At 38.5% G+C, this 12,864-nt stretch overlaps 1 protein-coding gene across 5 annotated transcripts in view; it reads left to right on the top strand.

The window, feature by feature from the left end:
- The window catches only part of camk1b (calcium/calmodulin-dependent protein kinase Ib), a 40,188-nt gene extending 27,565 nt beyond the window's left edge, over positions 1 to 12,623 (top strand). For all 5 annotated transcript variants that reach the window (XM_005918504.3, XM_005918503.3, XM_005918505.3 and 2 more), the window contains 9 exons: positions 5,337 to 5,411; positions 6,435 to 6,573; positions 7,076 to 7,202; positions 7,424 to 7,499; positions 7,854 to 7,966; positions 8,939 to 9,017; positions 9,241 to 9,328; positions 9,596 to 9,704; positions 9,795 to 12,623. In XM_005918504.3, the coding sequence (XP_005918566.1) occupies positions 5,337 to 5,411; positions 6,435 to 6,573; positions 7,076 to 7,202; positions 7,424 to 7,499; positions 7,854 to 7,966; positions 8,939 to 9,017; positions 9,241 to 9,328; positions 9,596 to 9,704; positions 9,795 to 9,895 (907 nt within the window). In that variant the 3' untranslated portion in view covers positions 9,896 to 12,623. The remainder of the gene's footprint in view (positions 1 to 5,336; positions 5,412 to 6,434; positions 6,574 to 7,075; positions 7,203 to 7,423; positions 7,500 to 7,853; positions 7,967 to 8,938; positions 9,018 to 9,240; positions 9,329 to 9,595; positions 9,705 to 9,794) is intronic.
- Positions 12,624 to 12,864: the final 241 nt, after the last annotated feature.

The raw sequence follows: 12,864 nt of genomic DNA, 5'->3' as shown, positions 1-12,864 counted from the left end.
ACCCACAGTAAGTGTGAAAAGATTTTTGCCACGTCTAGGGAGGTAAGTTACAAAAAAAGAAGCCAACTCATCCGCAAAACAGCTGAAAAACTAATATTTGTGAATAAACATATTTACATAGACGTTAATTTTTCATTGGTATAATTAGCTACATTCGTTCTACTGTAAATGAAACATCTTCTATAAAGATCACTGAGGCCTACACTCTACACCAGGGGTGGCAGAACCCCAGGCCTCAAGGGCCGGTGTCCTGCAGGATTTAAATGTGTCCTTGATCCAACACAGCTGATTCTAATAGCTAAATTACCTCCTCAACATGTCTTGAAGTTCTCCGGAGGCCTGGTGATGAACTAATCATTTGATTCTGGTGTGTTGACCCAGGGTGATATCTAAAACCTGCTGGACACAGGCCCTTGAGGCCTGGAGTTCCCCACCTCTACATCTACACCCTACCTACAAAGTAGGTGACATTGAAATTGTTGTCACAATAAACAAACCTTTTATAAATTGGTTTGTTTACATTTCACTGAATTTCAAAACAGCGGAAACAACCACATTTATGTAAACTTAAAAGGGAGGAAATAGCATTTGCTTACAGTCACAGCTTTGTCGTTTAAGGTTCTTACAGGTTTTTCTCCTTTTGTTGTATGGGCATTTCTTCAAAACATGTTCATAATTATTGATAGAGTGGTAGAAGTGTGCAACACTTTTCTCTATGGTCATTTAGAGAAGAAGAGCATTGTCAACCTGTGACAATAGCAAAACTGGCCAGTAGGTGTCACTGTAGGGATGAGTGTCTCAAAACAGTTGACACAATTGCTTTGAATGTTTGCACAAAGCCTAGCTTTACCCATCATTAATGTGCACTTTGCGCTTTAGCTTGGAGAAGTCAGAGTATCCGTGACTTTGATTGCAAAGACCACAGGAAGATTTTCTGCTACGCTGTAGTCAGGCCCACAATATGTGGCAGTGTTTCTTGATCCTGTTTATGAAAAAAATGAGGTTTATTTAAAGTTTATGTGTTTCCAAAGTTTGTGTGTGCAACTGTGAATCTTTTTCAGGTTCACTTTTTTTTCTAGGTTTTCTCTTTTATGTATAATAATGTTATTCATTAAGTTTTATCATAATGAGTTATTTTTTTGGCTTTGAACCACTTTTGCTATCTTTTGTTGCTCCTTCCTAATTTTTTTTTTAAGTGTTGCTGGCAAACCATTAAATGAGCTTTTTTTAAAAAACAGTTTGATATATTTCTGTATTATTTTCAACTAAATATAGGTTTTAAATCATTTTTAAATTATTGCATTCTGTTTTTATTTTTCAAAGTGTACTTATTTTTTTAGAAACAGTGTTGTAGGTCATAAAATCACCAAAATAAAATTACCACTGTTTAACTAAAACAGGCAAACAAGAATACAAAACTGATTATATACATAACCAGTGAAAAACAAGTCTCACCATTGTGTTACACCCATAAGAGACTCTTTCTCTTCACATTTTACTCTCTGCTTTAATAAATACTTCAAAAGCACAGTGGAACAACACTGAAACAGAGTAAACCTGCTGTTTGTTTATGACCGAGGGACACAGCTGTCGCATTAAATTGTTTTTTAAATAGTCAGCTGCCACGTTATGTGGCCACTCGGTCTCTGCCTTCACTCCCTGTGAGGCCAGACCCAAACCCGTCATCCTCTATGGCTTTTGTTATTTCTCCCACTGTAAATTTATTGGTGTGTATTTAATGCTTGACACGTGTTACTATGAACTGTATAAAAGAGGTCAGTGTATTGAATATATGATCACCAAGCTAGTGTAGAAATATGTCTTTCCTGTTTCGCTTTTCTATTTTGTCTTGCTAATAAATGTTACACGGGCTGTTCGTCTTTCCCCCGTTCTATCTAGACCAAACATTTACTGAAGCACAGACATTTGCAAATACAGTGACTAATTGTACTCTTCGAGTCACTTGTAGCTGTGCCAGTCGGAGGAATTTCTGTGAAGTCGCCCTCTTACTTTGTTTCAAATCTGGAAAGGGTTGCAGCAAAGCCTGAATATCATACCTTAAGCATGTCTTTGGCTCCATCTCATTTAACACTGGACTGGACAGATAAGAAGACTACACATGTTTGTGTCAGACCACAAGCTTGTATCTGACACCTTTACTACAAAGTGAATTCACGAGATGAGGCAGGCAGTGGGTGATGTGACTGCATATTCTGCTCAGTGTCACACAGGGAACCTTGTTGCCAGTAGAGTAGCTGCTTCCAACGCAGAATAGTTGTGGAAGATTTTAAAGTGATTATACAGTTCTTAAAATGAGAAGTTATTTAAAATGTTTTATTTGCATGCACATGAACTGAAGTAACTGCATTCAAATTAAAACATGATGGGTAACAGATTAACAGTTCTGTTTTGGTGGCTTGTTTCTTTTCATTTGACTAATTGAATCTCTTCTGATCTGAAAAAAACATGTTTACAGTTTCTCTGGAAACACTTTAAAATTTTATAAGAGTTTTATAAGAACCATTCTTTCGTTTGTGGTTGGCCCACTCAGTGCTCTGGAAGAATACAATGAAATACAAAAGGTGTGAACAGAAAAAAATAATTTTTAACTTTAAAGTCTAAGACAGCAAAATCCAAAGGGTGGGTTAAATAAATCAATAAAAAATCAGCAGCATTTAAAAATCACTAGAATTTCCTGTTTTCTTACTTTCACTCAAGTGTCAATTTTGCTTCATGCTCACTGCAAAGTTGGCAGCTCTGTTCTCTAATTTGCTGACTTTCTGTGATCCAAGCTGACAGGGGTCAGCAGAGGACCGAACCTTAAATAGACACTTCAGCTTTCTGACAGTCACAATGACCCGTGTCCACCCGTAGGTTCAATGTCCACACAAGCACAGAATGTGTACTACATGTTGCAGACCTTATGTAATCGTGTGTGTGAAACTGTATGTGAGTCTCCACATGTCCGTTTCTCGCTCCACACAGAGCTAAGCTGATGAATGAAGGTGGATAAGACTCATTGCTGTAATCCAGCGTGAGCACAGGATGACGCATGCATAGTTACCTTGGGTACATCTCAGACACATGGCTTTATGTTGTCTTTGTCTTCCTGCCTTCAACTCGGTAACCTTCAAACACACACCTTAGACCAGGCACTGAGGTAACAAACACTCAGAGTGCATGATGAGGGAAAAGGAAAAATCAGAAAAGAATCAAAGCTGAAGTAAAAGGTAGCACTATGGGGCAATATTTTTATGAGTTGGTTCCTGTACCAGGACAAACACCTCTTCTTGAGATACAGTACTGTGAAAAAAGATTGAGTTACCCATATTTCTTTATATTTTGCTCCTAAAATGGAACTAGGTGCAGTGATTTATTGAAACATGTGCAAACATCAGTGGAAACACAGCAAGACCAAAGATCAACGCTGAGTTTGTACAGACTTATGAGCTTGAAAGTCAATATTTGGCATGAGCACCTTTATTCTTTAACACAGTCTAATCTCTTTTAGGCAGCTTCCTTGTCATTTTTAAGCAAAGTTCAGGAATAGTTCTGCAAGCTTCTTGAAGGACATTCAAAGCTCTTCTTTGGATGTTGGCTGTCACGTTTTGTCGGCGATCGTGGCTCAACAGTTGACAGTTCGTCTTGTAATCGGAAGGTTGCCGGTTCGAGCCCCGGCTCCGACAGTATTGGTCGTTGTGTCCTTGGGCGAGACACTTCACCCGTTGCCTCCTGGTGGTGGTCAGAGGGCCTGGTGCCGCCTGTGTCCGGCAGCCTCGCCTCTGTCAGTGCGCCCCAGGGCAGCTGTGGCTACAATGTAGCTTGCCATCACCAGTGTGTGAATGGGTGGATGACTGAATGTAGTGTAAAGCGCTTTGGAGTACTTAGGGACTAAGTAAAGCGCTATACAAATACAGGCCATTCACCCAAGATGATCCCACACTGCTTCAATAATGTTGAGGTCTGGGCTCTGTGGAAACCAATCCATGACTGATAGTGATCCACTGTGTGTTTTTCTTTCCAGGTTTGCTTTTACTGCATTGTCAGTGTGTTTGGGACCATTGTAAAGTTGAACAATGAAGTCGTTACCAATCAGATGGTCTCCATGGTCTGTGGAAACCATGGAGACTGTAACCAAACTTTCTGCCAGTTTTTCAAAAGTGATTTATTTCTTTCCAACATACAGTATTGAGTGTGTTCATTTGGTCAAAAGTGAATCAACAGTTAAAGTAAATAAAAAAATAAGAATTATATCTATAGAACATATTGCATGTTCAATCAAAATCTCCAAACCATGAGAGAACCTCCACTGTATTTTGAACATGGCTTTTGATGCTCTCTCTTGTGCCTCTTTTCTGACGTCCATAAATACTGACAACAGTTTCAAGAAAATGTTTCACATTTGGATTCTTCACACTATCAGACTTTTGCATTTTCATTTCAGTTCTTGTGTAATCTAGCGTATGTCAGCCTTTCCTACTTGATTCTCTTCCCCCCAAAAATGTCTTCTTAACAGCCACCCTTCCACTGAGACCATTTCCGATGAGGCTTCAGTGAACAGTAGATGGAAAAACCAGCTAAATCTCTCAGGTCATGGGCCAGGTCTTTGTTTTTTCCTTTTTTCTTGAGGACATGACTGTCAGACACTATTGATCTATTTTAGATTGTTGGTGTCTTTTTTTGTTTTTCTTTTTATGCCTGCCATTTCTTCTTTTGTCCTTCACTTCTTACATTTTTCTTGATATTTTTTTAAGGCCACGCTGCCTATCAAATGGTGTTATGTATGTATTTTTTTTTTTTTTTAGATTAGGTTGTCTAAAGTAATTTTAGAACCTGGTAGGGACATACAGCAGACATTTTTTAAAAAATGTTATCACTTAAACCTCAGGATAGAAAGAGCATGCATTTTCCTTTGTACATGACTGTAGATGGATGTGTTAGTAAATCACTTTTAAAAAACTGGCAGAAAGTTTGGTTACAGTTATTTATTGACAGTAGCATTTGTATGAGACACATATTGCAGGTGTGCTAACATTACACGTTGGTTAGACAGAGGTACAAGAGTAATCTTAATCTGATGAGTCCATCTCGCATCTGTATCTGCAGACATGGGGCAGCAGAACAGTGGAAGCTCTGTTTAAACTGCTAAAATGCAATTAGTGTCCCACAAAAAACATGACAGAAAATTATTATTTTGCTCTCTGCAAACAGCTCTTATCGATAAAGACTGGATAAAGATCATATGTAAAACCAGTTTTTTTGCAAGTACTGCTTGAAGAACAGAATTAACAACTGAACTTCTCGCCTGCTTTTTCCTTTTTTCCCTCTCTTCACAGGATCAAACACACCAACATTGTGTCTCTGGAAGACATATTTGAGAGTAAATCACACCTCTACCTTGTCATGCAACTGTGAGTATTCACATATGTGTGGGACTTTGTGAATTGTCTTTGCGTGCCTACTTGTGTTCTCTCCCACACACGGCTTGTCACATGCCATGAATTGCACCCTGCAACACATTCACACAGACATGCTTGCACGCACGCACACACACACACACACACACACACACACACACACACACACACACACACACACACGAAAACTCTACTTTACCTACTCATGAGCAACAGTGGGGAGTTTGCCCTCATACTAGTTGCCAGTCAGTGTCCCACCCACCTCAACTAGTGAAATGTCAGAGTGAGAGAGGAAAAACAAAGGCAAGATGAGGATTAGAAAAATTATTATTAATTTATTAATGACTGTAAAATTAGGGAAATGAAAAACAGCAGCAAAGAGGGAAGATGTGACCTTGAAATCCAGATGTTTTACCTCATTCGTGGTTGTTCACTCTTTCATGTTGTGCTGCATCACTATCCTGTTCAGTTTTATTTTACCTCTGCCAACTGTCAAACAGAGGCTGCACATATATGTGAAAATGTACGCAGGAATAGGAATGTATCATGGAGGGAACTGAATATGTGGGTAAAGTGACACGGGGACACTGGCCGAATGAGTTCAGCAACCCAGCTTTCCATGCACTGCTTGTCTAAACATCCATATCATCTTCTCTTTTCTTTCTTTAGCTCGTTGTAAGATGTTAAATTTCCTGTGCAGGTATTCATAATGTACTTGAAATTCCTATGATAGAGTCACGTTGCCATCTAGTGGCAAAATATGAAGCAGACATTGTAAGATTGACTGACTGTTTATAATTTTAGACTGAAAGCATTTTTTCCCATGTGGTTTGTAAGAAAGTAACTTTATCTGAAGTAGTGGTTTATAACTAACTATAAAAGATTTTTATTTGCTGGAGTTAGCAGGGATTATCTTTTTATATCTCGCTTCTACACTTAAATTTCCATGCTTCCCTTCTATTTTTAGTCCCCCTCTCACTGTTCTTTTCTTCTTTCTTATCCACATTGAAAATACAGAGTGTCTGGTGGGGAACTCTTTGATCGTATCATAGAGAAGGGCTTCTACACAGAGAAAGATGCCAGTAAGCTCATTCAGCAGATCCTGGATGCTGTCAAATACCTCCACGACATGGGCATTGTGCACCGTGACCTCAAGGTGAACCAGGGATCAGAACTATGTTTGAAAAGATTGACTTTGTGTGGCAAATGGTAGTAAATTTGAGTTTATTCTTGTAGGTTGTTGTCTCTCTTTTTTTGTTTTTTCACTACAATATAATGAGATATGGTTTCATTTTCATCAATGTTTTTGTGCTATGGGGCTTTATCTTCTGTGTTTTGATACCTAATGGTGCTGTGTATTTTAAACCGAACCTTTGAGGACACACACACACACACACACACACACACACACGCACACACACACACACACACACACACACACACACACTCCTTTAAAGGAATTTGCAAAATTCTTGCCCCCAGACTAAATACATGTCTGTTATCCCCCCTTACTGTATGGCTTTGCTGATCATTAACGAAAGTAGAATTAGTTATTAACTGTGTGTCCAGTGATGTTGGATTTCAGTTTGCAAGACTTTTTATGGTTTTTTTATGATGCATTTTATTTACGTTCTGTTCTGCTGTCCCTCCATCCAAAGCCAGAGAATCTGCTGTATTACAGCATGGATGAAGACTCCAAAATCATGATCAGTGACTTTGGTCTGTCAAAAATTGAGGGCTCTGGCAGTGTGATGTCAACAGCCTGTGGAACTCCTGGATATGTCGGTAAAGAAGTCAAATACTAGAAATCTGTTTATAAAAAACAACTTTAGGCGTGTACACCACCTTTTTCTCAGATCTCGGCTTTAACACAGTTTAATGGCTCAGAGATGGTGTACTGTGTATGAAAAAGTGAGACAGAAAGCATGCTAAACATGTATCAGACACTATGAAGGTTAAGTCTTGTTATATTGTGCCTTAATAGCTATGACCTTGTGTTTCCTCAGCCCCTGAAGTTTTGGCTCAGAAGCCCTACAGTAAAGCAGTTGACTGCTGGTCTATTGGTGTCATAGCATATATTCTGTGAGTACATGTTTTAGATGTATCTTTATACAAGATGAATCACGTCTGCAGAGATACAATATTTTAACAGTCAGGTTTTGATAAGGATTAATCAGAATGCAGCATGTTTTGGATTCAGCAGCAGCAGTGTTAATTTTAACATTCAACTAACAAGCAAAGGATTCATGGTTGGATCCCAGGAATAGACACTAATCCCTTGGTGGTTGCATCAGGAAGGGCACCCAGCATTAAAATCAGCCAAATCAAAACAAGCAGAGCTACTAAATAAAGGAGTGATTAAGGCTTTAGCATCATAGAAAAGCCGAAGCGTGTCTGTAAAGGGAAGTGTCAGCCTGTGCTGTCTCTGTGTTTCAGGCTGTGTGGTTATCCTCCCTTCTATGACGAGAATGATGCCAAACTGTTTGAACAGATCCTGAAAGCAGAATATGAGTTTGATTCTCCGTACTGGGACGATATCTCTGATTCAGGTACAGTACAGACATGAGACCTCTCATAAAGAGCTTTTTGGAACTGATACTTTTCAGGCTGATCACACTGGAAACTGTGATTAAAGAAGGAACACACCCTTTTAACAAAGTTTCCCAAATCACCAGAGGATCGTGTTCTGGGTGTGTATTGTGGAAACCATCAAATTAATTCATTCTTTTTCTTTGAGGTCAGAAACATCCTCCTCTTTAAATCAAATCTGATAGTTCTGGATTACACAGAAAGAGATGAGCCACTAGAAATTTATTAGAAATTTACATCCTTTTTCTTATATTGTTACAGTCTCAGCCAGTGCTTGTCTGCATTTGTTATTTGGGATTGTACACTCCAGAGTGCTCACATGTCCTGGAGAAACTTCAAAAACTTTCTTTGATACGGTTTCTAGTCATTAAATCACACCTGGAAATTACATTAGATATTGCATTCCACAAGCGACAGGAAGAACATGGTAATTATTTTGTGTCTGCACACGTACATGCTGATTTAAATGTTTTACTACAAGTATCTTTGCCAGATTCATAAAATATTGCCTTGTGAATGGGTGGCATTCATCCAATAGTGAATATTGTGAACGGCAGTTTTGCACGCCAATGTTGAATACTTCTCTCTGCAAAACACAGACCCTCACAGTGAGCAGAAAAATCTCCCACCTACCTGACACTCCATTTGACACAGAGTGCCAGACGGAGACTTGATCTTTTTGTTCCTTCCAAGCCTAAAGTTTACCCTGCAGGCGTTTAACTTGCAAGATCAGGCAACGATCAAATGTAAAAAAATAAAATAAAATTCCTACTTTTGACTCTTGGCGTCAAGTTAAAACACTGAAGTATTATTGCATTAATAAGCTTAATCCAGTTTTAGACTGATAGTACAGTATGGTTATTAATCATTCATTAAACATCAGTTTTATGCAGTTGATAATGTTTAAAATGTGTATTTTTTTACCTTTTCAGCTAAAGATTTTATAGTACATCTGATGGAGAAAGATCCCAGCATACGTTACACTTGTGAGCAGGCTCTGCAGCACCCCTGGTATGGCTCCTTGTACACATAATTTTTCCAAAGAAGAATAATGTTATTTTGTTAGTTCAAATCTTCAATAATTACACTTAAGTGTTGTAAATATTGTAAGTGTTTGGACTGCATGTCGGTTAACTATGTGTGACCATATCTGTAGAACAATTCCTATCCGGATTCCTATCCGTTATGCACACAAATAAAACACATTCGCACTGAAAGCCATTTCCTCTGTCAGGATTGCTGGGGATACTGCGCTGGACAAGAACATTCACGAGTCTGTCAGTGCGCAGATTAAGAAGAATTTTGCTAAGAGCAAGTGGAAGGTAAGTCTGCCGCCCAGTTCTACTTACATGTTGCATTGTTCTTTTCATTTTTAGCATTAAAGGAGAGGACAGAGATTAAAACTGGTCTGGTTTGCTATATTTTAACTTAACTGTACCGGGCAATTAAAAAATGTAATTAGGGTTAGGGATTTCAGCTACAATGACTTGATCCTCGGCGGGTTAAATTGCCATCCAGATCCTAATTTGTCCACAATTGGCAAGTAGATTTTCCTCCTTTCTTGAAGTTTCATTATTGCTTCTCTGCAGCAAGCGTTCAATGCCACAGCAGTGGTTCGTCACATGAGGCGTCTCCAGCTCGGCACGGGACAAGAAGGAGCCAACCCAGCTCATCTGCTGATGCCGGGGGAAGATGCAGGTGGCTCCTCTTTGGCTGTGTGTAACATACTTCACCGTTTTTAATGTCAGGTAGATTCATTACTCATATTGTCTGCTTTATCTCTCCCAGAGGCTTGCTGTGAGGGAGGGTGCTCACAGAACGTCGACAGCGGAGTAGATGCTCTGTCCAACTGTCCAACATACCGCTGCCACCCGACCAGCAGGGTGTGATCCATACCTGCTCCACCTACTTATCTAATTGATCCCAAGTCACTTTCCAATTTAAACTCCCTCAGTGGCACCAGAGGCGCTGTCTCCCCACTTATCTGGTTGCTGGACTACTGAGTCATTCCAACCTCTCGTCTGCAGGGGGAGCAAGTCAGCCCAGCCTGAAGAGGAAAGTCATAAACCCGGTTGAAAGTGGAGGAGGTGGAAGAATTGATGATAATGATGATGATGCACCACAGTGGGTGATTTTTGGGATGAGTTTAAAAGGAGGAGAGGATACCAAGGAAGTGGGGGAAGGCGAACTTTTCCATCATCGTTCTTGGGGGGGATTGATTTTGCCGAAGCAGAACAGAGCTTGTTGGACACTGTTTTTAATTGTTGAGGTTTTTGTTTTTTGAATTCAATTCGTCTCATTGTTTGTTTTTATTGTTTTGTATATTTGTGTGTTCCTTCCTACTGTTAGACTTTGAAGTACAAATCCAGAAACAATATCTGCATGATCAGGAGAGAATTTCCCAATGCATGCTTTCCTATTTCTAAAAACATACACTGTTTCAGTAATGCAGCATCGCAGTACGAAACAAATGACGCAGTGCCAGAACGACGGAGCATTTCTGGCATTTTTTTTGCAGCATTTGAAACAAAAACTGAGTCAAATCTTGTAATATTACAGAGCTGCATTCTGTGTCTTTAAGTCATGCTTTTAGACAATCAGCAACAGAATAGTTTATGCAATGAAAACTCCATTTATTTACTATGTAGCCTTTCTCGTGGTGATACAGTGTTTCCATGCAGTGGTTAGGCTCTCTGAGGGGGAAAAGCTTCTCCATTTATCTTTTGTTCACATTTGTTTTTCAACCTTCAACCTCTTTAACCGCTTGCACACAGGGATTTCTCTTTGTCTAAGGTGCCTTTAGGATATACACTATGATGGGTCTATTGGTGAGAGTTGTTGCAACAGAACCTCTTTCTGGAACTTCATATTTTGTACATGTTATACTTTGAGCTTTAAGATGTAGTTTCACGGTTAATTACTGTAATTTTAGACTGGATGCCTGAAGACAAAATGTAAGCTAATGATATTTTTCATTAATTGTTAATGAAAATACAATACGACAAGGTAAATCAACAACAAGGGACAGCTTTGACGCTGGTGTTTACAAAGACCCACTTTACACCCTTCAGTGCATTTTATGTAAGAATAAAAAGTAAATATTTCACATTTATTACATTCAGTTCCCTTTAAAATCCTACATGGACAAACAGAGTTTTATTGGTCCTTTTACTGGCTTTTATAATGAATCTTAGTATGTAAATGCTGGAGAATCTATAAATGTTCATTTAGTGTGTTCATATTGGTTGCTGCAGATGTTAAGGTGTTTTGTGTGCATTTAATTGGATATTCTGTACTTTTGCTCTGGGACCTGTTACAGTGGGTCCTGTCCTGAGCTCAGCGCTGTCAAAAGCAGTAAAAGCAATGATCTCTGCCCTTACTGCTCTCTGTCATTGACTTTCAGCTGATCATTCTTGCTCATGTAATTTAGTGCTGGTTACATATGTTTGCATGATGTTGTTTGAAAATTGTGACCGTTTCTTAAATTGTACAGCCACCATGAGATGAATGCAGATAAAAGGAAGATGTTTCTTTTTATTTGACAATCATTTAATCCAAATCCTGTCATGCAAATGAGTAAAGGGCAAAGAAAAAAAATAGTACTAACATTTCAATAGGTTCAAACGAGTTTAGTGTGCTGCTTCAAAAAATAATTTTTGAAATTTTCTGCATATATTTGGCTAAACATTGTACTGTATTTAGATGGTAAAAAAATGACAAATTATTTTTTTCAGGAATTTGTTGTTGTTTTTTTGCGTGAGTTGTTTGTATGTCATGAAGCAGAGGAAAGCACACAGACGTGCAGACAGACTAATTTTGGAGCAGTCAATATTAAAACTGATCCCGTGCTAATGAAAACAGCTCTAATTTGAGTCGTTGTTGGCCGTGTCTCCTTTAGACAGCTACAACACAATAAATAAAAAAAGAAATGGATTTAAAATGTTACTTCAAACCCTCCATGTAAATATTCTTTTCTTTTAGCTGCTCCTTTTAGGGGACACCACAGCAGATCACGTTGCTCTATCTCACCCCGTCACTTGCATAACCCTTTGCATGTCCTCCTCCATTAAACTAAAACCTTAATACCCATAGAAAACATATTGCAGGAAAAAAAAATCTAGTGATGATGAATAAGAAGATGGTTTGTTGTATTTAACATGCAAAAAAATACTAACAGAAGTCCTTGAAAGTTCTAATTTGATTCTCTGCTGAGGCAACAAATTGAAATGTGCAAGGAAATTAAAGATTTTTACATCCGAGGGTAATAAAACACATGATGGGGAAATATAACTGTTATCTGACCTCACAGTTGGTTTCATACGTTGCTACTGCTCTTGACAAATTTCATTTATATATTTTACACTGCGCCAGTCTAAAGGAGCGAGACAGTCTTTCTCCTCTAACAGCTTGTAGAGAATGACCAGTGTGTGGTGACAGTTTGTTCTGAGTGTTTGTACCATAATTATGTTGCCTTTTAATAAATGCTGTTTTGGGCTGCAGTACCTACTGTATACACAGATGCAATGCATCATGGGTTGTTGAAAAGTGACTATTGCTTAGTGTGAAAGCCAGTGATTTGTAAGGGAAGCATACATTAAAATCCTTGTCTATGCATTATGGAAATGAGTTTGTTTGTCCGGGGAAAAAAATACATGTTGAATGCTACATTTATGCTTAATATGTAGAGTTCAAGTGTGCTGGAAATGACACCTCAGCACATGTTTTATATCATTAGTTATGATGTTAACTAATGCACTGACTTAAGATTTAATGCATTTACATATTCGATTTAAAAGGAGTTAGCTCGATTAAACACAAAACCTTAAAATCAAAAAATTGAATTTTTTCATTAGTCGGA

This window comes from Haplochromis burtoni, unplaced genomic scaffold, assembly GCF_018398535.1.
Source record: "Haplochromis burtoni strain Fernald_Lab_line unplaced genomic scaffold, NCSU_Asbu1 Contig_32, whole genome shotgun sequence".
Lineage (NCBI taxonomy): Eukaryota > Metazoa > Chordata > Actinopteri > Cichliformes > Cichlidae > Haplochromis > Haplochromis burtoni.
The sequence above is the reverse complement of the archived record's forward strand: the minus strand, read 5'-3'. Positions and strand labels throughout refer to the sequence as shown.